The sequence below is a fragment of the Castanea sativa genome, chromosome 1 (genome assembly GCF_040712315.1).
Source record: "Castanea sativa cultivar Marrone di Chiusa Pesio chromosome 1, ASM4071231v1".
In the NCBI taxonomy this organism is placed as follows: Eukaryota; Viridiplantae; Streptophyta; class Magnoliopsida; order Fagales; family Fagaceae; genus Castanea; species Castanea sativa.
In genome coordinates, this window is record NC_134013.1 from 82,502,609 (window position 1) to 82,529,667 (window position 27,059).

The following is a 27,059-nucleotide window of genomic DNA, read 5'->3' on the forward strand; positions in this document are numbered from 1 at the left end:
ATGGAAGAAAACCAAAGAAGTAGCCGCACTCTCTATGTTCGGCCCCCAGCCCTAGCACTAGCCCCCCTTGAATTTTGCCCTAAAGAGCCTTTAAATAGGTCAAAGGATCCTATTACAAGTTGAATTCTCTTTTGGGGAAAATTCCAGATTTTTAGGCTTCACTTAACTGACAATTTTGGCCCATTTAACGTCAGAATTCGGACTTTTGGTAAACTACAATGTTGTAGCCCTTTAAGTTAACTTTCCAGACCAACTTGAATCATCTCAATTGGACATCTTAGCTGAAAGTTATGCCAAAAATACTAACTGATGTGCAGGCTGGAATCCTAATCCGAATTGAACTTGGATTTGATGCAAATTTCCTTTGATTCCCTGCTCCAATTGGACTTAAATTTAATTGGGATGGTCTTCTTTAACTTCATCATGGCCCTTGTAAAAGTAAAGTCCATTAGCTTTCTTCTTTGCACAAATCCACTTATTTAATTCCATTCTCCTACAAAAGATAAATTCAAGCAATAAGATTCAATTAAGCACAAAATTGATTATTCACCATTATTCCAAAACCAAATAAAAAATGCATGAATTTCCTCAAAATAAGTATGATAAGGCTTTCTAACAATGATATAAATATGCAAAATTAAGCTATTATCAATGCACATCAATTCACAACATTAACCTTCCTTCCTAATTGCACTAATTAATTAAAATATTTATCTGTCGAGGGAGATAACATCTTAACATTTTTTTAAAATATTTTTATATTCATTAATTCTAGATTCTTTGGTTTTTGTACATAATAACTCATTTGAATGGAGATTTATGATATGGTTCCATATTTGATTCCAAAATTAAGAAATAAAACTCCCTCTAAAAATAAATTATTTAGGACACATAACGCAAAATTAAACTTCAATTATAGAATCTAATTGGATTTTCTCTAAACTTTAATTATTATATATATATATATATATATATATATATATATATATATATATATATATAGATGACTTATAAATTTGAATTTTTTTTAGTTATACAAAAAAAAGGCTCATAAATATAAAATCATTCAAACTCTCTTCTCCTCTAATTTTATATACAGTGTTAGATATAAAATTATATTTTTTATGATTTATTTATATTGGACTCCTGATTTTCTACACTAAATTAACACATTTGGTACAAAAATTTAAAGTTTTTTGATTAGATGGGACATACATACATATATATGACTTATAAACTTGAATTGTTTTTAGTTCTATAAAAAAAAAAGCTCACAAATATAAAATCATTCAAAAATTATGTTTTTTATGGTTTATATATATATATAGATGGCTTATAAACTTGAATTGTTTTTAGTTCTAAAAAAAAGGCTTATAAATATAAAATCATTAAAAAATTATGTTTTTAATGGTTTACTTATATTGGACTCCCTGTTTTTTACACTAAATTAACTCACTTTGGCACAAAAATTAAAAAACTTAGATTAAATGGGACACATGTTGCAAAATTAAACTCTAATTGAAATCCAATTTTTACATTGAATAAACTCACTTGGCACAAAAATTTAAAAACTTAGATTAGATGGGACAATTGATACAAAATTAAACTCTAATTGAATTCCAATTTGAAATCTAATTGGATTTTCTCTCAATTTTACCTATTATTATATATATAGACTACAAAGCATTATCTCCCTAATATTAACAAATAGAAAGGAAATCTTTAGTTGGTTTTGATGCAATATTGAGATGAAAAGAGCTTGTAGATATGTAGGGAATAGAGAAAAATCTCCTTTGGATATCATGTACATGTCCAATAGGAATACTAGGGAAAATTTCAAGGAATCAAAGTAAAACAATAATATTCTGTTAATATCCACAACTTGGACAATTTGATAGTCAATGAGAAATTATCACTCTTTGTCTTTGGTTCCTTAACCATCAACAAGTTATGTCTACAAAGCTGACATCACAGTTTAACATTTAAATAATGAAAAATACAGATAATTATAACATATGAAAAGAAATTTATTATCATATAAAAATTTATAAAATTGGTTTCTGAGGGCACACAATTCTAACAAATCAAACACCATCAATGTTAGGAGGCTCTTCTTTAATTAGTAGTGAGGAAGGATTAGAGAGATAGTCCTTCAACCGTCCCATTTCATGGGCTACATCCAGCATGGTTGGTCTAGTTGAAGGTGTGAACTGTGTGCACATGAGGCCAAGCTCAATCATTTCTAGAATCACATCTCTCCATATTTTGGTGTATTCTTTTGGCATGACTGATGGGGTGCACCTATCAAGAGCATGTTCAACTATGGGATCCAGCTTATGGGGGAAGTGACTCTTAACCCATTCATGCAAGCTTGAGCCTTCATCAATAAGAACTTCTGTAGGGCGTCTTCCCGTTACAATTTCCAATAAAAGGACCCCAAAACTATACACATCACCCTTAGGTGAAGCGCTTCTGCCCAATCCATATTCTACATTTGGATAAATTGATGAAAGAGCACAATTAGTATGATAGCAAAAAAAAATATTTATTATACTGTTAATGTGACACCAATCATAATTGTTATCATGTCAATTTGTAAATAATATTTTTTAGTAAAACAGTAATAGCATTAGCAGTTTCCTTAATTTATTTTATCTTAGTGTGATGCATCATTTCCTTAGGAGACTTTTGGTGTAATGGAAAACGGGTACCAAGACATGCAATACGTTGTAATTATTGCTAGCATTGTGAACAAATAATCCATGACTATAGTGAATACTATGCTTAAACCAATAAGGTCCTAACTCATTAAATTACGTTGTAATTATTGCTAGCATTGTGAACAAATAATCTATGAGTATAGTGAATAATATGCTTAATCCAATAAGGTCCAAACTCAATAAAGTATTATTCTTATCATTTTACTTGACTTTACAGAGAACTCTATTGATGATTTTTTTGAGAAGTATGGGGCTATTCAATGTCTAAGAAGGAAAACTAGCTGATTAATTGATTTTGACAAATCATTTGGTGTGCAGAATGTTGAACATAATTTTTTTGCACAAACCAGCCAAGAATTGTTGAACTGAATGATATAATAAATATTTGTGACTTGCTCATACCCTGTTATACAGCAAATATGTAAGGGTAACCATATTGTTACATAAACACTATGAAGAATTCTAACTACAAAACTAACACATAATCACATGAGGAAAATATAATTATATTTAATTCTAGGCTTCTAGCTTTGGCAGAAAATTACTTACCCGGAGCTATGTAGCCAACAGACCCGCATAATAAGCCATTTGTTGAGTAGATGGATATTGTTTCCTTCACATTAGCACTCTCATCTCCCCCTTTAACTAGTCTTGCAATTCCAAAATCAGTTACCAAAGCTGTCAAGTCATCATCAAGAAGAATGTTGCTCGGTTTTAGATCACAGTGTACAACTTTAACTGGAGAATGATGGTGCAAGTAGGCCACTCCTTCAGCAACATCACTGCATATGCTCACTAGCTGTTTCAAATCCAGCCCATGGTTCAATCCATGGCTTGGGTAGAGATGACTCTCCAAGCTTCCGTTCGACATCAATGGAAGAACAAGAGCCTTAAAGTCTGGCCTACTGCAAATTGTGATTATCCTTATTAAATTCCTGTGCCTTGTCCTCTTTAGGACTTGACATTCTCTGTTAAAGCTCCATGGACTTTCTCTTGCCGTTCTTGTATCTAGAACCTTTACAGCAATTCTTGTATTATCACAGAGAACTCCCTTATAGACATGACCAAATAGGCCTGAACCAATTAGGCTTGAAGCACTAAACCCACCGGTGGCTTCATTGAGTTGCCCATATGAGATTCTAGGGTGCTTGAGGTCCAAGTCCCCTCCATTGAAAATTGCCAATTGTGATTGGATTCTTGACCTTTGTACAAGGTAGTACCCAGATATGCACAAAATGAGAATGGAAAATAATGAGAGAAAAACTGACAAAATAAGCTTAAGATGAGAATGTCTATTCGAGCACTTTGGCATGTCTTCTATTGAGCCACAAAGGCCATCATTTCCAAGGAAAGAGTCTATGGTAAGCAATGAAAACGCTCCCTCGTTAGATACATTTCCAGAGAATTTGTTGAAAGAGAAGTTCACGTGCTTGAGAGTAGAGGACATCTGCAGAGATTGCGGTATCTCTCCAATCAATTGGTTCAAAGACACATCAAGTGCTCGAAGATAAAGCAATTGCCCTACTGAAAATGGAAGGGGGCCTTCTAAAAAATTACGTGAAAGGTTGAGACTCTCTAGTGCAATGCAGCTTTTGAGTTGTGTTGGAATTGTGCCAGTGAGATTGTTATAGGATAAATCTATAGCTAGCACCATGTCCATTTTACTAAGCTCTAATGGCAAAGGCCCATATAAGTGATTGCTAGACAAATTCAAGTATAACTTCAAGCTCCTCCACCCACCAACTTCACTGGGAATCACCCCTGAAATCTTATTGTGAGAGAGGTCTAGAATTTCTAAATTGACACATTGGCCTAAACTTGGTGGTATTATTCCTGTGAGATGGTTTTGATAAAGAATGAGCCTTCTTAACTGGGGAAGGTTTGCAAGACTATCTGGAATTGGACCCGAAAGCTTGTTTCTCGATAAGTCTAGAAGTCCTAGATGGGGAATGTAGCCAAGAGCCAGTGGGATCTCACCAAAGAGCAAATTATTAGACAAGTAAACTCTCTCTAGCTGTCCCATTCGACATAGTTCAAGGGGGATTGAACCATTCAATAAGTTACTCGACAAGTTTAAGAGGTTAAGATTCACAAGGTTTGAAATGTGAGGTGGAATAAATCCATGGATAAGATTCTCACCAAGAATAAGCTTTTCAAGATTGGTAGAAAGATCACCAATAATGGGAGGTATTTCCCCACCTAGCATAATTCCCGCCAATTTGAGTTCTCGGAGGTCAGAACAATTTACTAAGGAAGCAAGGAAAGGTTCTAGGTTGTTGTTACCATCATGGCTAACAAAGTCATTGTAGGACAAAAAGAGTATTTGTAACTTTGGCATTTCACGTACAATCTCTGACGGTAACTCCCCAGTCAACATATTAGACTCCACGTCCAGCCATTTAAGTCGTGTGGAATTTGAAAGGGCTCGTGGTAGATGTCCCACAAGCCTATTAGACCAAAGCAAAAGAGTCCCCAAATCTTTAAGCCCACATTCATTCTTAAAGGGGATTTCTCCACTTAAAGAATTGTTAGAAAGATCTATGTACAGCAAGGATGAAGATCCATTACAAAAAAGTGATTCTGGGATTTCACCTTGAAGCTTGTTACTTCCCAAATCAAGATATACCATTTTGTGAAGAAATCCCAAGTGGTAGGGAATTTTCCCTTCAAGAAAGTTCCATGACAAGCTGAGTTGTTCAAGCTGAGTGAGAGAGCCTAACTCGTTTGGAATAGGACCTTCAAAGAAGTTCATTGACAAATCAAGAACAGTCAAGGAAGAAAGATTGGCTAGTGATGGGGAAATAGTGCCACCTAGCCATGTTGCATTGAGAATAAGCTCTGTGACGCTGTCACTTGCATTGTTGCAGCTCACTCTTGCCCAGTTGCAAACGTGAACATCCGAAGAGTTCCAATTCTCAAGGACGTTTCCAGGGTCTGAAACAATCTCTGACATGAAAGAAAGCAATGCTACTTTGTCATTCATAAGCTGAGAATTTTGGTCACCAAAGACACCAAACAAAACAACAATGACCAAATATAGGAAATTGTACATGGAAAATTTACAAAAACCCATTGTGGTATTGATTTATGAGGAGAGGGGAAGATGAATGTGTGTCCAATGCAAGAAGGAATTGTAATGCTATAAAAAATTTGAACCCTTTGGGAACTCCAATATTTTGTGCCTAACTACCGTTGAAGGAGGAGATGTATTTATAATCACAAAACAAGTTTGGAACTATGACATGACACATAAGCAACGTTAAGATTCGTGTAGCAAATGCAATGGTGGTGTACATGTAAGCATGTACCCATTAAGAGTAACAATTATCACACATGACACACCCATTGTTGCACACATTCCCTAGTTTTGAAATTTTTTTAATAACAATTTAGATTGAAATCATATTTTTTTTTTAAAACACGATTTTGAAGGAGTGTGTATGAAGTTGTTAGATTTGTGGAGCCTAGTTTGTGTTTGATTCAGATTATGACTGTGGGGAGTAAAAGGACCCAAGTGGGCATTTGGGCCTTTGGGCTCTATTAAGGAGAGCCGATCTGTTCTTGAGCTAAGAATTTGTTAGCACTGCGAATCGGCCCATACGCCGAGGGTCCGAGGACACATCCGAGGGTGTGTTTCTCCTCAGACAAACCCAAGAGAACTCGGAGATTCACTACGAAGGTCAAGGCAGAATTCTGGAAAGACTGTTGGTTAAAAGGGAGAAACCCTGAACCTTCTAGATACACCGGTGTTAGAAAAATATCAAGAGCAAAGGCTGCCACCTCCGCATTAAAGACTCTGCACCTACCTCATTGGCCGTATTAATGGGGAAGTGACCCCTGAACAGTAGAACTGAAACTTTTGGTCACTATTCAAAGGCACTAAGAGAAGAAATATCTAGAGGGGAGAGGGTTTGAGCAATACATGGATAAAACATCAGGAAAAGAAGTATTTAAGGGGGGATCAGGCCAAAGAAAGGGGGATCAGTCTGTAACTAAGAAAGAAATTAAGAATTGTAATCTTTAAGAAAAAAGAGAAATAATATAGCAGTAGTCCTCGGCTCACATCAGAGGAGGTCCATCTGCAATTATCATTCATTATTTATAAGTGTTTGCACACCATAGTCTGTTATCAAGTTCTCAGTACTTCTAATCTAGATTTCAAGCCCACACTCTACAAATTTCATTGTTTAAGGCTCATTGGGCTTGAGCCCATAATAGTCTTTGGGTCCAGGTGTAATTGTGCACTTACAATGACATAATCCAATATAAAGTGTTACGGTTTTTTAATAGAAGATTTTCTAAGGCTTAGTCGACCCAAGCCTAAAAATTTTTGGCCAGTTTTTAGCTCATTATGAATCCTCTATGTGAGATATAAATACCGTTGTTTTGAATTAAAGTTTTGTGTATTTTTTCAGAAAGAAAAAATGTACTATTGCATATTGTATTTTATCTTGAAAATAATGAAATCATTGCGTGGATATAGGCAAATTACCGAACCAAGTAATTTCTCGTTTCATAAGATTGCCTTGTGTGTGTATTATTTTTCTATATGTTTTTGCCTCTCATATATTTAGAATTTCGTTTATATTCTCAAAAGGAGTATGTACAATTGAGTGTCTCTAAATTTAACCAATCATTAAGACAATATTGTGCTTTGTGAAACATGTGGGTTCCTTTTATATTATTTTATTTTATTTAATTGAAGCATAGAAGAACATGGGTTTCTTTGTGAGTGGTAAGTTTGGACTAATTTAGTGGATGATGTGCTGTTTAGGAAGATAATGTAGCATAATAGGCACGCTTAGGGACGGTGATTTGGCATTAATTGGGGGTATTGGCCGGTTTTGGCACAATTGTCGTCTGAGAGTGATGTGTTTTAGCACTACGTTGATGTCAATTCAGAAGTTGATCCATACCTCATTTCATTTGGGTATCATGCATTGCACTCACAAAGATCTAGCACACCATGCAACTAACTTACAGAAAGAGATTGATGTGGTAGTAAAATTAGAAGTACAAAACTAACTGTAAGGACAAATGACAAAAAGGAAAACTAATTAAACACAAAGTGAAGTTACTCTGTGGTCATAGTTTTTTTTTTCCCCCCTGAATGTTAATATTCTCTAAGTGATTACATTGTTGTATGCTAGTTGATAACAATAATCCTCCATGACCCCTTATTGCATGCATGGTGCATGTGCATATATATATATATATATATATATATATATATAAATATAATATATGTGTGTGTGTATAATTTTGGAGGTGGATTTAAGAATAGGAGAAGATCACAAGAAAAGGGATGGTTGGTGGCTCGATCTTTCTTGCAAAGAAAGAGTAAGCCCTCTTCATGAGATCGATTCTCGGCTAAGGACACTTTGATGGTTAAATTGATGCTCTGGTTTAGGTATTCTAAACAATGAACAAGACATCTCTCAAGGTTTTTTCACATATCTCTTCCCTAGGGGTGAAACACCTTTTTATATGTGCTAAATTTATCTATTTCCTACCTAAAAACATTACCTGAAACCATGCTTTCTAGAGGATATGTTTGCCTTTTCAACATATGAATATTACGGTAAATCCCCTCCTGCCTTTCTATTTGATACAACATGTGTACAACAAATTACATGGGAACAATTGCTCCCCCTCTTCTTCCCCACACACAAAAAATAAACAATAAAAAAGGTACAAAGAGAACTCTTGATTTTGCATCCCTAAGATGACCTCTTAAATTTAGCTCCTACAGCAAAGAAACATTTGCTGCAAATATGCCATCTGCGTCTATCTTCCCCTCAAAAAATCAGAGAATGTAATGGTATAAATTTTCATTATGGAAAATTTCAGCCAACAGCCTTTAATCCAAAACCAGCCTGTTATGCTATGATTTTAATCACTATTTCAGGACAAAAAGTCCCAGCAGTACTTGCAGGAAACAGCATGGATCCAATTTGGAGAAGAATAGAGATAATTTAATTAAATTTTGTTTGATATATGGTTGTTTTAGTCAAGTGATAAGTTTTAATCGGTCCTATCAAGTTGTAACAATGTAGCACCTCTTACTTTAAAATATTAGAATAGATGGTGCTGAAATCTTAAAAAATCCAAAAGGCCTAAGACTAGAAGAACTCTGTAGCATATTCTAATAACAGTTATATTACAAATATTTTCATCGGTGAAATATTTTACTTGTAAAAAATTTTTAATAAAATTTTTTTAGGTGTTTGATATAACAAGTAAAATATTTTAAGTAAACCTCCAAAATTAATAGCTCAACCACCGGAGCCGTTGGTGCCAGCCGGAGATCCGGTGACTGGATCGCGCCTGTTTAAAGCTTTACCTGAAACTACGGTTGGAAGTCTTTTGAGAAATCACTGTTTATATTGGCAGTGCCCAAACTTTTTGTTTTTATTTACCATTGGACAGTGCACAGAGCACTTGACATGGGTTTGTTGGTCCCTTTTGCGTTCCAAGTCCATCAGAAAGTACTTGAATAAGCCCCTTAATGATCACCTTATCCCGTGTGTTGGATCCTTCCTCCTATGTATTGGTTTGGTCCATACAGCAGAAAGGAGAGGTAAAAGACAAGAAAGATGGTTCAGCCATAGACATAGTTCCTAATGCTGATTAGAGTGGGGCTTCACGTTTGGGTTAATTAATCATTTCCTTTTCTTTTTTTTTTTTTTTTTTTAATTTTTATTTTTAGCACACATAAAAAGTAAAAACAGCTTCATTTCCTCTTGGGTTGCTGTGTGGGCCTTCCATCATACTACTTCTCAGTGTGTTGGTTTGGTCCATGGCCACGGACTGGGCAACTACAGGGCCCATTCGGAGTAAAGCTTGTCAACCACTCTGCATGTACTTTTTGTCCAACATTTGGGCTTAATCTTGTTGTGGAATGGTCTGGTGAGCCTTGGACATACTTAATTTGTTCCAAATAGATACTGCCCTTGACAATGTCAAAGCTCAAAGGAGACAAATGGGATATTCGTTTAATTTTCTTGAGGGGGGGAAAAATAGTCTGAGAGATTTTGATTACAATCAATGATTTTGATGTATAAAATCAAAACCTGGAGAGGAGATTGGAAGCAATATATGAGGGTGTGAGTGTCTGTGTGTATTACATTTCTATGTTCATGTGTGTATATGAATAATGAATCTATGTATATCTTCTTCTTCTTCTTCTTTTTTTATTTATTTTTTAATTTTTTTTAATTTTATTTTAAGTAATTGATGAGAATGTATCCCTATCCATTATAAAACAGCTTAATGATACAAAATCTGTGAATAGATGAAGTAATTTCACAATTAAATTGATTTAGCCAACTGGCCAAGAAAATATTGCCTGATTTAAGGCAAAGCTTGACGGTACTATTATATGCAGAGACCTTCCAATAAATTTTGATGATGCAAAGAAGATCAGTAGGCTGGATGTTTCGGACTTCAAAGGACTACTGGTTCTCTCTACGGCCTGAAAAAGAAAGAAAAGCGAATCAAAGGCGACCGGGGCTGCCGGCCAAAAACCCTCTGATGGCAAAGTTAGTTTTTCTCTCTATGTTATCTGAGTTCCAACTTTTTTTTGGAGTAATAAATGAACATACCTTGGCCTTGTCTGAAACAGCCTTTATATAGTGTTCTTATAGGCGGTTATCAAAATTGGAACTTCTCTTGGATCCAAGGAGAGGTAGAAATCAAACGTAACTTGCATAACCGTTTGGGAGTTATGCTCTTGTTCCACAACAGATACCTGGCGATTATGCGTGGGATAAGGGATTATCACATCTTATTCGGAGATTTTCCTAAGTACGATACCTTCGTCCTGGAGTTCCTTAGTTGGGTGTGCTTTGGTACGCGCGCAGGAGTTCTCTCGTCTAACAGGCAAATTCCTTCAGGACGAGGTTGTCGGCACTCTAGACGAGTGCATCACTATGGTGGTGTTACCTCGTCCAGAGCTCTTCTTGCTTGGACGAGGTAGTTACAGGTGGGCTCCGAAGGGTGTTTACCTTTCCGGACGGGTTACGGACGACCTTTGTGGACGAGTTGGAGATGGGCAAAATCAATACCCATCAAATTTGCATAGCGATCTTCAATACCAAAAAAGAGAATATATATTAGCTTATTTGGGGCATCACAAGCCTATCGTGTTTCTAGACCCAGTTAATGGGAGATATACATTAGTACGGAACTAGTTTCATCTGATTCTGATACCCAGTCACGGACTCACGGGGGTATAGTGTGACCATAGTCATAAAAGATTATCAATAATATGAATTATGTTTGAATATATGAACTATTTTAAGTCTATGAAACTTCTGATGTTTATTTTGAAACTCATAGTAGATTATAATTTTTGATATATGTGAAATATTTGATCCTATGTAAAATGTATTATTTTTACAATCTATATGCTTGTCTCAGCTAATTAGGATTTGGTTATTTATTGAGTAGTCAACTTAACCCATTTTCCCTCCAGTTTCAGATTGTAAAGAATAGTAAGTTTTGAGAGTTTTGCTATTGTGTTGTGAGCAGGGAAAAAAGTTTGGTGATTTTGGAATTAGATGGTCTTGTAATAGTTTTATATCTATTGGCCAATTGACATTATGTGCATGAGGTTTGAATTTTGTTCCTTTTGAATTATTGGAGATCTATTCATAAAAAAATTGTTGAGATATTTTGGATTTATCTATATATATTATATCTAAAAACTGAAACGTAGCATTTATTATTGCTACACTTCTGTTGAGCCACCTCATCTACCATGTCATTATTCTTTTTCATATTTATTTTTTTTAATTTTAATTTTTTTATAATATTAAATATATAAATATATTGTCTTTACAAATTCATCTTAGATTGTTTTAGTTTTCCATATTCAAGGACTTTAATTTTGATGTTATAAATAAATAATTCAAAACAAAAGTATTGTCTATACATATTCATCTTGGGCGGTTTAACTTTACATATAATTTTTGCCAATTTATCTTCATTCATTTTGGCTCTTTTTATATCCAAACTTTTACTATAAATTTGTCACTCTCTTCCATTCGATGCATAGTTTTTCCATAAAAAAAGGTACTCTCTCTCTCTCTCTCTCATTTTTTTTTTCATTTTTTGTTGGATTTTTTTTATTTTATTTCTTTTGCATCTCTACCTTAGATTGATGAATATTTGTGTTTTCTAAAACTTTACTTTTGGTTTATTATAACTGAAAATGAAAAGATAAAAGGCTAGCCATTGTACCTCCTATTGTCTAACTCATCATGTACATAACTCATAAACTTAATGATTTTCTAATGAATGAAAAAGATAGAAACCTATACTATGGATATTTTGTAATATATATCTTCAACTACAAAATTTTGCAATCCACGTCTTAATTTAGGATTAATTGTCATGTCTATGCATTGTATCCAAATGTTTGATTGCATTAATTGTTATAGTAAGAATGCACTTTGACATTGTGAGTGTTTGTTAATTTAGATGCTAATAACACATTGTCATTTATTTTCCCTTTCCTTTTTTCAAACCAGTCTTAATTATCACCTAGATCATTGCAGGACAAATTGTTTTTGTTTTTATTTTTCACTTGAAAACAATCTGAAATTCTTTTTATAAATTCATTCTTTTATTTTCTATCTCAAAAACTGATATGAAATTCTTTTTATAAAATTCATTCTTTTGTCTTTTGTTCCAAAAACATACCTGAAACTTTTCATAAAATTCATTCTTTTATTTTCTATCTCAAAAATATATCCAAAATTATTTTTATATATGAAATTCATTTTTTTCTATCTCAAAAACATATCTGAAATTATTTTTATAAAACTCATTCTTTCTTGCATCATAAAACCAGATCTGTATTTTCTATTAAAAATATAATTCATAGTTTTTCATCATAAAATCAGATCTGGGATTTTCTATCATGAAGTCATGGTATTCTCATAACAAAATAAATAAAATGTTTTTTCTTTATTTGCATAGTGCAAGGTGTAGATCTAGGATTTTTGAATGACATTTTATCATATATCTAGGAAAACTAACACAACATACTGCATTTCATAATTTGTTGCATGTCATTAGTCAATATGTAAGTGTTCTTTGATGCAAATATTTTTTGTCATTTTATTTACAACACTAAATACTTTTAATGAATATTTTTTGTTGTTGATATAATTTGGAGAAAAATTATATTATAATATGTCATATTTTGTGTTGTTGTCAGGTTTTATTTTATTTGGAAAACAATAGGATATAGTCTAGACAATATATTGTCTAGACTATATATTGACGAAAATGATCTTTGTACAGTATTCTTTCACTGTTTCTAAATATTTTGTTTAACAAATTAGCAAAAAGTTATTATGTCTTTGTTATATAATGTTTTAGATATTTGAGTAATTTTTTTAAGTGTTTATGAATATCAGTATCTCATTAGTGTATTGTTTGAGATTTTTAAGAAAGCAAATTCAATTTTGTGTAAAATTATTTATTTATCTATTTATTTTTCACATGTTGGATTAGATGTTAGATTAGATTATAACCCGCGCTTTTGCCTAGAAACAACGGCATATTTCTATTGCGTTACTTCAAAGCCTTATTAAAATTTTGAATTTGACTATGCATTGGATATTTTGATTGATTAAATCATATTTGATATGTTTTACATATTCAGGAGAAGGAGTTTTACTTTGATGTGAGTTTTATTTTTCCCTTTCTTTTTTATTTTGAATTGTAGCTTTGTTGATTTTTATTAATTTTCTAGATATGTTTCTCGATGTTTTTTATTGTGCGGTAGAAAAAATTGGGTTTGAGAATGAGACCACCCTAAAAATATTATTACATGCAACACGCGGGTCGGTGATTAGTTTTATATAATTATTGAGGATAAAATTTAGTTGCTAAGAAAGCCTTGCACACTTACAGGGTGCTTACTTTATAAGCATGCGACCGTTGTCACGTACCTAGCTTTTGCTTGGGTTTGGGGCATGACAGAAAAGATGGAGAGGTAGTAGGTTATGGTCATAGGAGGTGAGAAATGGAGAAGATATAGATAGTAGACCGGACATTGGTGAAAAGTGATTCTCTAGGCAAGCAAGCATTGACAACTTTCTTTCTTTTGTTTTTTCTTTTTGTGTGTTGAAAAAGCGAAAAAGCATTGACAATTTGATATAACATAATATTCTTATACCTAGTCATGAAACACAATTGCCTAAGTTTTCTATCTTTATGTTTGTTTAAATATAAACATTGACATTACTTTTGTGTGTTATTCAAATCAATTTGTTGCGCATTTGCATATTTCATTTTTATAACCCCTCTATCTTATCATTTGTGAAGGACAATTTGACCTACTTCAGCATATACCGTGGTGTAGCAGACTCCGATTACTACATAAGGGATAAAAATTATCTCAAGTGGTTTGTATCATCATATAAAGTGAGAATATAGTGTTATTATCACCTTCCACTAGGTATTTATTTAGCAATTCCATATGAATTGGTATGCAAAAGGAGAACTGAGTGCAAATGTAATGAAAATCGTTCCGGGGTCGTTACAAACACATCTTGCAATTTTTTAAGACATACATTGACTAATAGAACAAAAGAGATTTGTGATTCATGATTCACAACGTTAACCTTCCTTACTAATTGCACTAATTAATTAAAATATTATCTGTCGAGGGAGATAACATCTTAAAAGCTAAAGTTCCTATATATTATATTAATTACAAAGCATTATCTCCCTAATATTAACAAATAGAAAAGAAATCCTTAGCTGGTTTTGATGCAATATTGAGATGAAAAGAGCTTGTTGATCTGTAGGGAATAGAGAAAAATCTCATTTGGATATCATGTACATGTCCAATAGGAATACTAGGGAAAATTTCAAGGAATCAAAGTAAAACAATAATATTCTGTTAATATCCACAACTTGGAAAATTTGATAGTCTATAAGTAATTACACTCTTTGTCTTTGGTTGCTTAACCATCAACATGTTATGTCTACAAAGCTGACATCACAGTTCAACATTTAAATAGTGAAAAATACAGATAATTATAATATATGAAAAGAAATTTATTATCATATAGAAATTTATAAAATTGGTTTTTGGGGGCACATAATTCTAACAAATCAAACACCATCAATGTTAGGAGGCTCTTCTTTCATTAACAGTGAGGAAGGATTAGAGAGATAATCCTTCAACTGTCCCATTTCATGGGCTACATCCAGCATGGTTGGTCTAGTTGAAGGTATGAACTGTGTGCACATAAGGCCAAGCTCAATCATTTCTAGAATCACATCTCTCCATATTTTGGTGTATTCCTTTGGCATGACTGATGGGGTGCACCCATCAAGAGCATGTTCAACTATGGGATCCATCTTGTAGGGGAAGTGACTCTTAACCCATTCATGCAAGCTTGAGCCTTTGTCAATAAGAACTTTTGTTGGGCGCCTTCCCGTTACAATTTCCAATAAAAGGACCCCAAAACTATACACATCACTCGTAGGGGAAGCGCTTTTGCCCAATCCATATTCTGCATTTGGTTAAATTGATGAAAGAGCACAATCAGTATAATAGTAAAAAATTTGTATTTATTATGCTGTTAATGTGACACAAATCATAATTGTTATCATATTAATTTGTCAATAATTTTTTTTAGTAAAACAGTAATAGCATTAGCAGTTTCCTTAATTTATTTTATCTTAGTGTGATGCATCATTTCCTTAGGAGACTTTTGGTGTAATGGAAAACGGGTACCAAGACATGCAGTATGTTGTAATTATTGCTAGCATTGTGAACAAATAATCTATGAGTATAGTGAATACTATGCTTAAACCAATAAGGTCCTAACTCATTAAATTACGTTGTAATTATTGCTAGCATTGTGAACAAATAATCTATTAGTATAGTGAATACTATGCTTAAACCAATAAGGTCCTAACTCATTAAATTATTATTCTTATCATTTTACTTGACTTTACAGAGAACTCTATTGATGCTTTTTCTAAGAAGTATGGGGCTATTCAATGTCTAAGAAGGAAAACCAGCTGACTAATTGATTTTGACAAATCATTTGGTCTACAGAATGTTGAACATAATTTTTTTGCACAAACCAGGCAAGAAGTGTTGAACTGAATGATATAACAAAGATTTGTGACTTGCTCATGCCCTTTTATACAGCAAATATGTAAGGGTAACCATATTGTTACATAAACACTATGAAGAATTCTAACTACAAAACTAACACATAATCACATGAGGAAAATATAATTATATTTAATTCTAGGCTTCTAGCTCTGGCAGAAAATTACTTACCAGGAGCTATGTAACCAACAGACCCGCATAATAAGCCATTTGTTGAGTAGATGGATATTGTTTCCTTCACATTAGCACTCTCATCTCCCCCTTTAACCAGCCTTGCAATTCCAAAATCAGTTACCAAAGCTGTCAAGTAATCATCAAGAAGAATGTTGCTCGGTTTTAGATCACAGTGTACAACTTTAACTGGAGAATGATGGTGCAAGTAGGCCACTCCTTCAGCAACATCGCTGCATATGCTCACTAGCTGTATCAAATCCAGCCCATGTTTCACTCCATGGCTTGGGTAGAGATGCCTCTCCAAGCTTCCGTTTGACATCAGTGGAAGAACAAGAGCCTTAAAGTCTGGCCTACTACAAATTGTGATTATCCTTATTAAATTCCCGTGCCTTGCCCTCTTTAGGACTTGGCATTCTCTCTTAAAGCTCCATGGACTTTCTCTAGCTGTCTTTGTATCTAGAACCTTTACAGCAATTATTGTATTATCACAAAGAACTCCCTTATAGACATGACCAAATAGGCCTGAACCAATTAGGCTTGAAGCACTAAACCCGCCAGTGGCTTCATTGCGTTGCCCATATGAGATTCTAGGGTGCTTGAGGTCCAAGTCCCCTCCATCAAATATTTCCAATTGTGATTGGATTCTTGACCTTTGTACAAGGCAGTACCCAAATATGGACAAAATGAGAATTGAAAATAATGAGAGAAGAACCGACAAAATAAGCGTAAGATGAGAATGTCTATTTGAGCACTTTGGCATGCCTTCTATTGAGCCACAAAGGCCATCATTTCCAAGGAAAGAGTCTATGGTGAGCAATGAAAACGCTCCCTCGCTAGATACTTTTCCAGAGATTTTGTTGAAAGAGAAGTTCACATGCTTGAGAGTAGAGGACATCTGCAGAGATTGTGGTATGTCTCCAATCAATTGGTTCGAATACACATCAAGTGCTTGAAGATAAGGCAATTGCCCTATTGAAAATGGAAGGGGACCTTCTAAAAAATTACGCGAAAGGTTGAGACTCTCTAGTGCAATGCAACTTTTGAGTTGTGTTGGGATTGTGCCAGAGAGATTGTTATTGGATAAATCTATAGCTAGCACCATGCCCATTTTACTGAGCTCTAATGGCAAAGGCCCATACAAGTGATTGCTAGAAAAATTCAAGTATAACTTCAAGCTTCTCAACCCTACAACTTCACTAGGAATCACCCCAGAAATCTTATTGTGAGAAAGGTCTAGAATTTCTAAATTGACACATTGGCCTAAACTTGGTGGTATTGTTCCTGAGAGCTGGTTTTGATAAAGCATGATTGGGGAAGGTTTGCAAAGCTATTCAGAATTAAACCCGATAGCTTGTTTCTCGATAAATCTAGAAGATCTAGATGGGGAATGTTGCCAAGAGCAGGCGGAATCTCACCAGAGAGTGAATTATTTGACAAGTAAACCTTCTCTAGCTTTTCCATTCGACATAGTTCAGGTGGGATTGAACCATTCAATATGTTACTAGACAAGTTTAAAAGGGTAAGATTCACAAGGTTTGAAATGTGAGGAGGAATTAAGCCATAGATAAGATTCTCATCAAGATGAAGTTGCACAAGATTGGTAGAAAGATCACCAATAATGGGAGGAATTTTCCACCAAGGTTATTTCCCGCCAATTTGAGTTTTAGAAGGTCAGAACAATTTCCTAAGGAAGCAAAGAAAGGTTCTAGGTTGTTGTTACCACCATGGCTAACAAAGTCATTATAGGACAAAAAGAGTACTTGTAACTTTGGCATTTCACATATAATCTCTAACGGTAACTCCCCCGTTAACATATTAGACTCCAAGTCCAGCCAAATAAGTCGTGTGGAATTTGAAAGGGCTCGTGGTATATGTCCCACAAGCCTATTAGACCAAAGCAAAAGAATCCCCAAATCTTTTAGCCCACATTCATTCTTAAAGGGGATTTCTCCACTTAAAGAATTGTTAGAAAGATCTATGTACTGCAAGGATAAAGACCCATTACAAAAAAGTGATTCTGGGATTTCACCTTGAAGCTTGTTACTTCCCAAATCAAGATATACCATTTTGTGAAGAAATCCCAAGTGGTAGGGAATTTTCCCTTCAAGAAAGTTCCATGACAAGCTGAGTTGTTTAAGCTGAGTGAGAAAGCCTAACTCTTTTGGAATAGGACCTTCAAAGAAGTTCATTGACAAATCAAGAACAGTCAAGGAAGAAAGATTGGCTAGTGATGGGGAAATAGTGCCACTTAGCCATGCTGCATTGAGAATAAGCTCTGTGACGCTGTCACTTGCATTGTTGCAGCTCACTCTTGCCCAGTTGCAAATGTGAACATCCGAAGAGTTCCAATTCTCAAGGACGTTTCCAGGGTCTGAAACAATCTCTGACATGAAAGAAAGTAATGTTACTTTTTCATTCATAAGCTGAGAATTTTGCTCACCAAAGACACCAAACAAAACAACAATGACCAAATATAGGAAATTGTACATGGAAAATTTACAAAAACCCATTGTGGTATTGATTTATAAGGAGAGGGAAAGCTGTATGTGTGTCCAATGTTAAGAAGGAATTGTAATGCTAAAAAAAATTTGAACCCTTTGGGAACTCTAATATTATGTGCCTAACTGCCGTTGAAGGAGGAGATGTATTTATAGCCACAAAACAAGTTTGGAACTATGGCATAACACATAAGCAACATTAAGATTCGTGTAGCAAATGCAATGGCGGTGTACATGTAAGCACTAGCACACGTACCCATTAAGAGTACAACAATTATCACACATGACACACCTATTGTTGCACACATTCCCTACCCACTCTTATGAAATTTTTTAATAACAATTTTGATTGAAATCATATTTTGGAAAACACAATTTTAAAGGACTGTATGAAATTGTTAGAGTTGCAGAGCCTAGTTTGTGTTTGATTTGAATTATAACCCAATCCAATATAAAGTGTTGCGGTTTTTTAATAGGAGATTTTCTAAGGCTTGTTCGACTCAAGCTTAAAAAAATTTGGCTAGTTTTTAGCCCTTTGTAAATCCTCTGTGTGGGATATAAATGCCGTTGTTTCATATTAAAGTTTTGTGTATTTTTTTAGAAGGAAAAACTATGCTGTTGCATCTTGTATTTTACCCTGAAAATAATGAAATCACTGTTTAGATATAGGCAAATTACCAATTCAAGTAATTTCTTGTATCATGTGATTGTCTTTTATGTGTGTACTATATGTTTTTACCTTTCACATATATAGAAAATTGTTTATATTCCCAAAAGGAATATGTGCTTTGTGAAACATGTGGGTTTCCTTTTTTTTTTTTTTAAATTGAAGAATAGAACAACATGGGTTTCTTTGTGAGTGGTGAGTTTGGACTAATTTAGTGGATGATGTGCTGTTTAGGAAGATAATGTAGCATAATAGGCACGCTTAGGGACGGTGATGTGGCATTAATTGGGGGTATTGGTTTCGGCACATTTGTCGTCTGAGTGATGTGTTTTAGCACTACGTTGATGTCAGTTCAGAAGATGATCCATACCTGATTTCATTGGCATTTGGGTATCATGCATTGCACTCACAAAGATGTAGCACACCATGCAACTAACTTACTGAAAGAGATTGATGTCGTGGTAAAATTATAAGTAAAAAACTAACTGTAAGGACAAAAGACAAAAGGAAAAACTAATTAAACACAAAGTGAAGTTACTCTGAGGTCATAGTTTTTTTTTTCCCCTCAATGTTAATATTCAAGTGAACAAAAGCCTCTATTTATACCTATAAGGTTATGTTTCATGAAAAAGGCACGTATGGAGAGTTAGTTATTTTTTCATAAAACGGTTAAAAAAGATTGAAACCTCGTTATGTTTCATGAAAAGGCACGTGTGAAGAATTTGTTAATTTTTTTATAAAATAGTTAACAAAGATTGAAACCTTTTCAACCTTTCTGAATAGTTCCCAGAAAATTCTGCAAAAAATTCCAGAAAATTCAGATTTTCAAATTTTCACTTAAAAAATTTCAGAACTTGAATTTTTTACTTTATGAAACTATATTTTTCAAATTCAACCATCTTTATTACAACCTATCCTTATATATACCTACAGTGTCGGCTCAATGGCTGAGCCAAATAGGCAACCGCCTTAGGCCCCCGATGAAAAAAGCCTCTAAATTTTTACCAATAAAGATATTCATGTACCAATAGAAGTATTAATTAAGCCCTAAATATTCACCAATAAATAAAAAGTAGTTGTTTTTTATCAAAGAAAAACTAGTTAAAGAAAAATATTTTCATAATTCATTAGATGGGTCAATCCTTTAATCTCTCACACATAAATGTTAAAAGAACTCATTAATCTTACACTAGTATATAAATTTATACTCAAATTCTATTTAGAAATATCAAATATATAACTTTATTAAAATTTTCAGTCATAATTTTTTAGTATTTGGCTACTTCATTCAATGAATAGTGTTTATTTTAGTTGTATAGTCATTGAATAATGCGATGAGTTTGTTTTAATTTATAATTTTTTTTTCTAAAAAATAGATTTTAAATGAAAAAAAAACCAAAAGTTAAATAAATATTCTATTAATATTCAAAGTATAAAAATAGACCTCACTTAAAGTTATTGCCTTAGGCCCCATAATACCTTAAGCCGGCATTGTATACCTATATATGCCCCACACACAAAAAATAAAAAAAAAGGTACAAAGAAAACTCTTGATTTTGCATCCCTAAGATGATCTCTTAAAATTAGCTCCTACAGCAAAGAAACATTTGCTGTAAATATTACATCTGCGTCTATCTTTCCCTCAAAAAATCAACCAATGTAGTAGTATAAATTTTCATTATGGAAAATTTCAGCCAACAGCCTCCTGAGCAAGCTGCATGCCATAGCCTTCAATCCAAAACCAGCCTGTTATGCTATGATTAATTTTAATAACTATATCAGGACAAGAGTCCCAGCAGTACTTGCAGGAAACAGCATGGATCCAATTTTGAGAAGAATAGAGATATTTTAATTAAATTTTGTTTGATATTTGGTAGTTTTAGTCAACTTATAAGTTTTAATTTGTCCAATCAAGTTGTAAAAATTTTGCACCTCTTACTTTAAAATATTGGTGTAAAGAAATCAGAAATTTCAAAAGAACATTTTAAGAGAAATCCATATTTTCATTTTATATTATATTTTTAAATTGGAATAGATGGTGATGAAATCTTAAAAGATCCAAAAGACCTAGGACTAGAACTCCACACCTTGACATTCTAATAACAATTATATTATGTTTCAGTTGTTTTGAAGTAAGATATTTTCATACATGAAATCTTTTACTTATAAAAATTTTTGGCTTAAATGCACTTTTAGTCCCTACATTTTGCATCTTTTCCATTTTAGTCCTTACATTTTAATTTTACCATTTTTAGTCCCTAAATCAATTAATGCGTGTTACTTTGGTCCTTGCTGTCAGTCAACAAACGGAAATATCTGACGTGACTGACGGAGGGCTTAAAATATTATTAAAAATCCACATCACCCATGCCACGTCAGCATACAAATTTTAAAAATTAATTTATTAATTTTAACTAATAAAAAATTAAAAACAGAATTAAAAACCAAAATTCACATGAATTAAGATTTAAAAATTTCTTGAACAAGAACACCAAAAACCCCAACCCAGATCTAAAAGTTTCTCTCTCTCTCTCTCTCTCTCTCTCTCTCTCTCTCTCTCAATTTGGACTCACAGGTTTTCAGTTTCTTTCACTCTTTTTCTCTCTCTGTGTAAATCGGACACATTTAAGCAAAAAATACAAATTCATAAATCCCACTCTCTCATGAAAACCACTCTCAATCTCAATCTCACTCCTCATCACCATTCTTCCTTTGTTTAACCTCACAAACTGCCTATCTTCCTTCACTAGTGTCTCATTCAAGTCTTCACTTCTGGCGAACGATACAGAAGGGCATCGCCGAATGACATCGGTCTATGCCTTGATCTGAACCAAACCATCGACGACAACATCCTCAGCACCAAGGTAACCTGGACCAATTCCAAGAACTGTTTCGTTTTGAGCCTCAGAAAAGCCGACAAACGCAGAATCCTCCGACCTTATCTCCAACACATCCACACGGTATCCAACAAAATTGAACAGCTAAAGCCTCGAGATTTGAAGCTGTACATGAACATCAATGACCAGCACGACAACAGATAGTGGAGATCTGTTCCTTTGTATTTGAGCTAAATTTTATGGGTTTTTTTTTTTTTTTTTTTGTGTTTGTTTCCTAAGAAAATATAGGTTTATGGGTTTGATTTGCTAGAGAATTCGGTGTTGTATGGCTGATTAGTTATTCAATTATGGACTTTGTGAAAATCATGTGGATTAGTGATTTGCTGGAGAATTTGGTGTTGAATGGTTGTTTGTTGTTGTTGTTGTTTTTTTTTTTTTTTTTTTTTTTTTTAAATTTCTGGGTTTGTGTTCTTGTTGTTCTTGTTCAAGACACACTTAGATCTCAATTCATTTGATTTTTTGTTTTTAATTTTTTTATCTAGTTAAAATTAATAAATTAATTTTTTAAATTTAGATGCTGACGTGGCATGGGTGATGTGGATTTTTAATAATATTTTAATTCCTTTGTCAGCCATGTCAGATATTTTCATTTGTTGACTTACGGCAAGGATCAAAGTAACACGCGTTAATTGATTTAGGGACTAAAAGTAGTGAAATTAAAATGTAAGGACCAAAATAGAAAATATGCAAAATGTAGGGACTAAAAGTGCATTTACGCCAAACATTTTTATTAAAAATTTTCAAGTGTTTGATATAGCAAATAAATTTTTTTAAGCAAACCTTCAAAATTAATAGCTCAACCACTGAAGCGGTTTAAAGCTTTGCCTTAAACTACAGTTGGAAGTCTTTTGAGAAATCACTGTTTATATTGGCAGTACCCAAACTTTTTGTTTTAATTTACCATTGGACGATGCACAAACCACTTGACATGGGTTTATTAGTCCCTTTTGCCTAGGGCCGGCCCTAAGTGCACAAAGTCCAATCCGCATATATGATATATTTAATTAGATATGTTTTCCGTTTGAAGGAGGGATTTTGTAGGTTAGCGCAGTGAGAGGAAAATATATAATAAGTTAACATGCGGTTAGAAGAATTCTGGAAACTAACATCTTGAGTTTTTAAAACTCGAGATCGATGATGAAAATTGAGGCTTTCAAACTCGAGTTCTATTGCTGCCGGGGACCAATTTAGCCATATAGATCTCGAGTCTATAAGACTTGAGTTCTAAAAAGCAAAACCGAGTCTTCAAAACTCGATTTTTGTCAGACTTGACGAAGAACAAACCTAAAGAAGAACGCAGCGCCGAAGAAGACGATCTGGTTGGAGAAGAATGCTGGTGGACGATCTGATCTTCAGCGACTGGGTGGACGATTTGATCTTCAGAGTCTTCAGCAACGATGAAGAACGAACAGACGCGAGGAAGAAGAACAGGAAGAACAATTTGACGACGAAGAACCAACGATCTGACGACAAAGAACACGACGAAGAATAGAGGAACGATCTGACGAAGAACGATCTCACGACGAAGAGAGGAACGATCTGACGACAAAGAACAGAGGAACGATCTGACGACGAAGAACAGAGATGAAGACAGATCTAAGTGGGCGATTGGACGATCTGTGTCTGATCTGCACAAAGAACTCAGTGAGGAAGAAGAAGTGAAACTCGAGTCTTTAAAACTCGAGTTCCATGTGGAATTCCTTGCCACATCAACTCCTACCGCTTACAAATCGAGACTTAAAAACTCAAATTTATCTTGGAACTCGAGTTTTAGACACTCCAAATGCTAGTTTTCAACATTGTTTTGAAACATCACAACTAACTAAATTTTTTAATATTTAATGTAATTTGAAAAAAAAAAAAAATCCCGTTTGAAGGATAGTGGTATTTTATTTTAAAGTTTAAACGTTAAACGTTAAACCCGTGAACTTGCGAAGTCTCCTAAATCAACATGTATCCTATTTCAATAAGAATTTTGATGACAACGTGAGGTTCAAGAAATAGATAGTCATCGCGTCAGGTTTTCTTATTACAATTGGATTAGGAGATGCTGAGGCGGCAAAGGTTATTATATATAACATATATAACACAGTTTGGTGTGGTTTTGCAAAGAGAGCCGAAACACAGCCAAGCCAAGGAGAGAGAGAACTGCGCTTGTGAAAAGGAAATAAAGAAAGTTTTTTTTTTTTTTTTTTAACTGTGACGGGAAGATATCAGGTAAATTATATAATATTACTGTATTTGATGTGAATTTTTAAAAATTTTAAATCTATGATGTTTAGTTTATAATAATTGCTCCAAGACACACATCAATTGAATGTTGATAGAAACAGTCAACGACAACAGCAATATTGATAGAAACTTTGGGTGATAATATTTTGGAGGATTGATTAATTTTCTTAATTCACACACTGAAACAAGACTAGATTGAAACCCAATTTCAAGCCAACATTTTTTTAAAAGCCAGCTGTAGCTAGAGTTTATAGTTGTTTTAAGCTTATTAGTCGATTGTTATATACTTATATGTAAAAATGTCTTTCTTTTTTCTAATTAAAAATAAATACAATCAAACACTTAGTATAGATATCTTAAAATAGATACAGCCATACAGGTTAATATTCACAACAACGATCTTTATATGCATGACACTGAACATGCAAGAACAGCTAGATTTCATAGGTGATTTTTTTTTTCTCAAGAAAAAAAAAAGAATTTTTTTATGACTGAGCGATGTCTATCAATTTTTCCATTACTTTTGTTCTTTATACATAGGTGAACACGTTTAATGGTATCATAAATTTGTATCATAAATAAGGTACGCATTCGCATCTCGAGATTTTGGAATTATTTTTATGACTAATATTTGGCAAAGCAGGAGCAGCCATCAATTATAATGGAGCACAAAAGAAGAAATTTGAGCAATAACATGAATGATGGAGTTGGTGCCATGGATCGAATCTCAGAATTGCCCGAAGTCATCATCCATCATATTTTGTCTTTCATTTCTACAAAAGCTGTTGCAAAAACCAGTCTACTTTCCAAGAGATGGAAAAGTTTTACGGTTTCATATCCTGTTCTAGATTTTAACGAGGACTACTTTCAACGCTTAGAAAAAAATGAGATGCACCAACCATATCACACTTGGAGGACAGATTATATGCCATTTAGGCCAAAATATCCAGAATTTTCCACCAGAGAAGATTTCATGCATTTTGTGAATAAGTCCTTACTAAAATTTTGAAAAGGTTCTTGTGGACAAATGGATAGAATTGGCGGTAGAGAATTGTGTCAAAGTGCTTGAAGTCAGTGTCAGAATGAAAAACGAAAAGAGGTACATTTTGCCACAAATAGACTTTTCTGCCAACACAATAACATTATTGAAATTATCAGGTTGTGATTTGGAGCATCCCGTTAATTTGAAGAATGCTATAAATTTCTACTCTTTGAAAGAACTGTCTTTGCGACGTGTTTATGTAGTTGAAGAGATGCTTCATAATCTGATTTCTCGCTGCCCTTCAATTGAGAATCTGAGTCTTATTTATTGTTTGGGGTTGAAAAAATTTCAAGCCCTTAAACCCCTGAAATATTTTTGCATTTTCCCGACATACCGACTTTTTAAGTCGGTTTACGTTGAAGGATCAAGCCTAAGATATCTTCGTTATGAGCATTCTACTGGGTGGTTGGGTGAGATCAAGGTGAATGCTTGTCAAAATCTTAAGAGTATGAGGATAAAAATAAGAAGAGTAAAAAAAAAAAAAAGAAAGATAATGGGATAGAAAAATAATGATATTAAGTTAGAGAGTAGTGAGGATATGAAAAGTTAAAATGGAATGAGAAAAGTTAAAGAAAATTAAGGTAGAGAGTAGAGAGAATATGAAAAGTTAAAATAGAATTGAAAATTTAATAATAAATAAGAGTAGTTAAAAATAAGATAAATATGATATTTTGATTGTAATATAATAGAGTTTTTAATTCACCTTAAATGATAAAGATCATATAAAAATTGGAAAAAAAAAATGATAATGACATGACTATTGATGTGGCTTAACTGGAGTATAGCAACAATAAATACTACGCTTCAGCTTTTAGATATAATAATAATATATATAGATATAGATATATAGATGACTTCTTAAATGTGGTTCCATAAATTCTAAGTTTTAAGGAGAGCTCATCGAGTAGCTTCTTATATATTACATCCAAGACATTGAACGTGCTAGAAATGAAAAAGAAAAAGATGTTTAAAAAGTCAAGAAAACAGATCAAAGTTTCTGTTTAAATTCTTCATCTGCATGTTAGGCGCCCAAGTTATTGAATCTTTAAAATTTTTTATAAAATATGTCTACTACATTGAATATTTTCTATTAGTTTCATTTTATTCACGTAAATATGTTAGATTTTTTTTAGTATACTTTCTTTTAATTTGAAGTTAATTTATGCCTATATCATCTCCAAAAAACAAAAAAAAAAAGTTATTTGCCTATAGAAACCATTGTGGTTTGTTTGGATTGATGTAAATGAAGAGGCATAGAATAGAGTAGATAAGAATTGGCCTAAAATTAACCTATTTTTAAAAAATTCTACTCTACTCCCCTCCACTCCCGCTCCCTCCTCTCTCAATCCAAATAAACCCTTAAAGAATCCTTAAAAAGAAAAGATAAATAAATAAATAAAAATAGGAACTAAAGAGTAAAAATCCTTTAAAAATGTGCATAGAGCATACAGAGAGGGCTACACACAAATGCAATCACAATAGCAGCTCCAGTTGGTTTAGAATGCAGGCTATGCAGCTCGCACATTTTGTTTACTTCTCTTTTTTTATTTTTGTACGTGCACCGGAAAAATACTAGCAACTGCTGGACAGTCACAACAGTGCAAAACAATACTGAGAAAGCACATTTCCTTAGTCTCATGTACATATGACACGTTAGCACTAATATAATGGGTCTTATA

At 33.6% G+C, this 27,059-nt stretch overlaps 1 protein-coding gene and 1 pseudogene across 1 annotated transcript; both read right to left on the reverse strand.

Moving 5' to 3' along the window:
* Positions 1-2,084: 2,084 nt before the first annotated feature.
* LOC142627914 (putative leucine-rich repeat receptor-like serine/threonine-protein kinase At2g24130) lies at positions 2,085-5,793 on the reverse strand. The gene is made up of 2 exons (XM_075801820.1): positions 3,270-5,793; positions 2,085-2,488 (listed from the first exon to the last, which is right to left on the reverse strand). The coding sequence occupies exons 1-2, from the start codon at positions 5,791-5,793 to the stop codon at positions 2,085-2,087; spliced, it is 2,928 nt and encodes a 975-aa protein (XP_075657935.1).
* A 9,062-nt stretch (positions 5,794-14,855) lies between these two features.
* LOC142641580 (putative leucine-rich repeat receptor-like serine/threonine-protein kinase At2g24130) lies at positions 14,856-18,554 on the reverse strand (annotated as a pseudogene).
* Between the last annotated feature and the right edge of the window lie 8,505 nt (positions 18,555-27,059).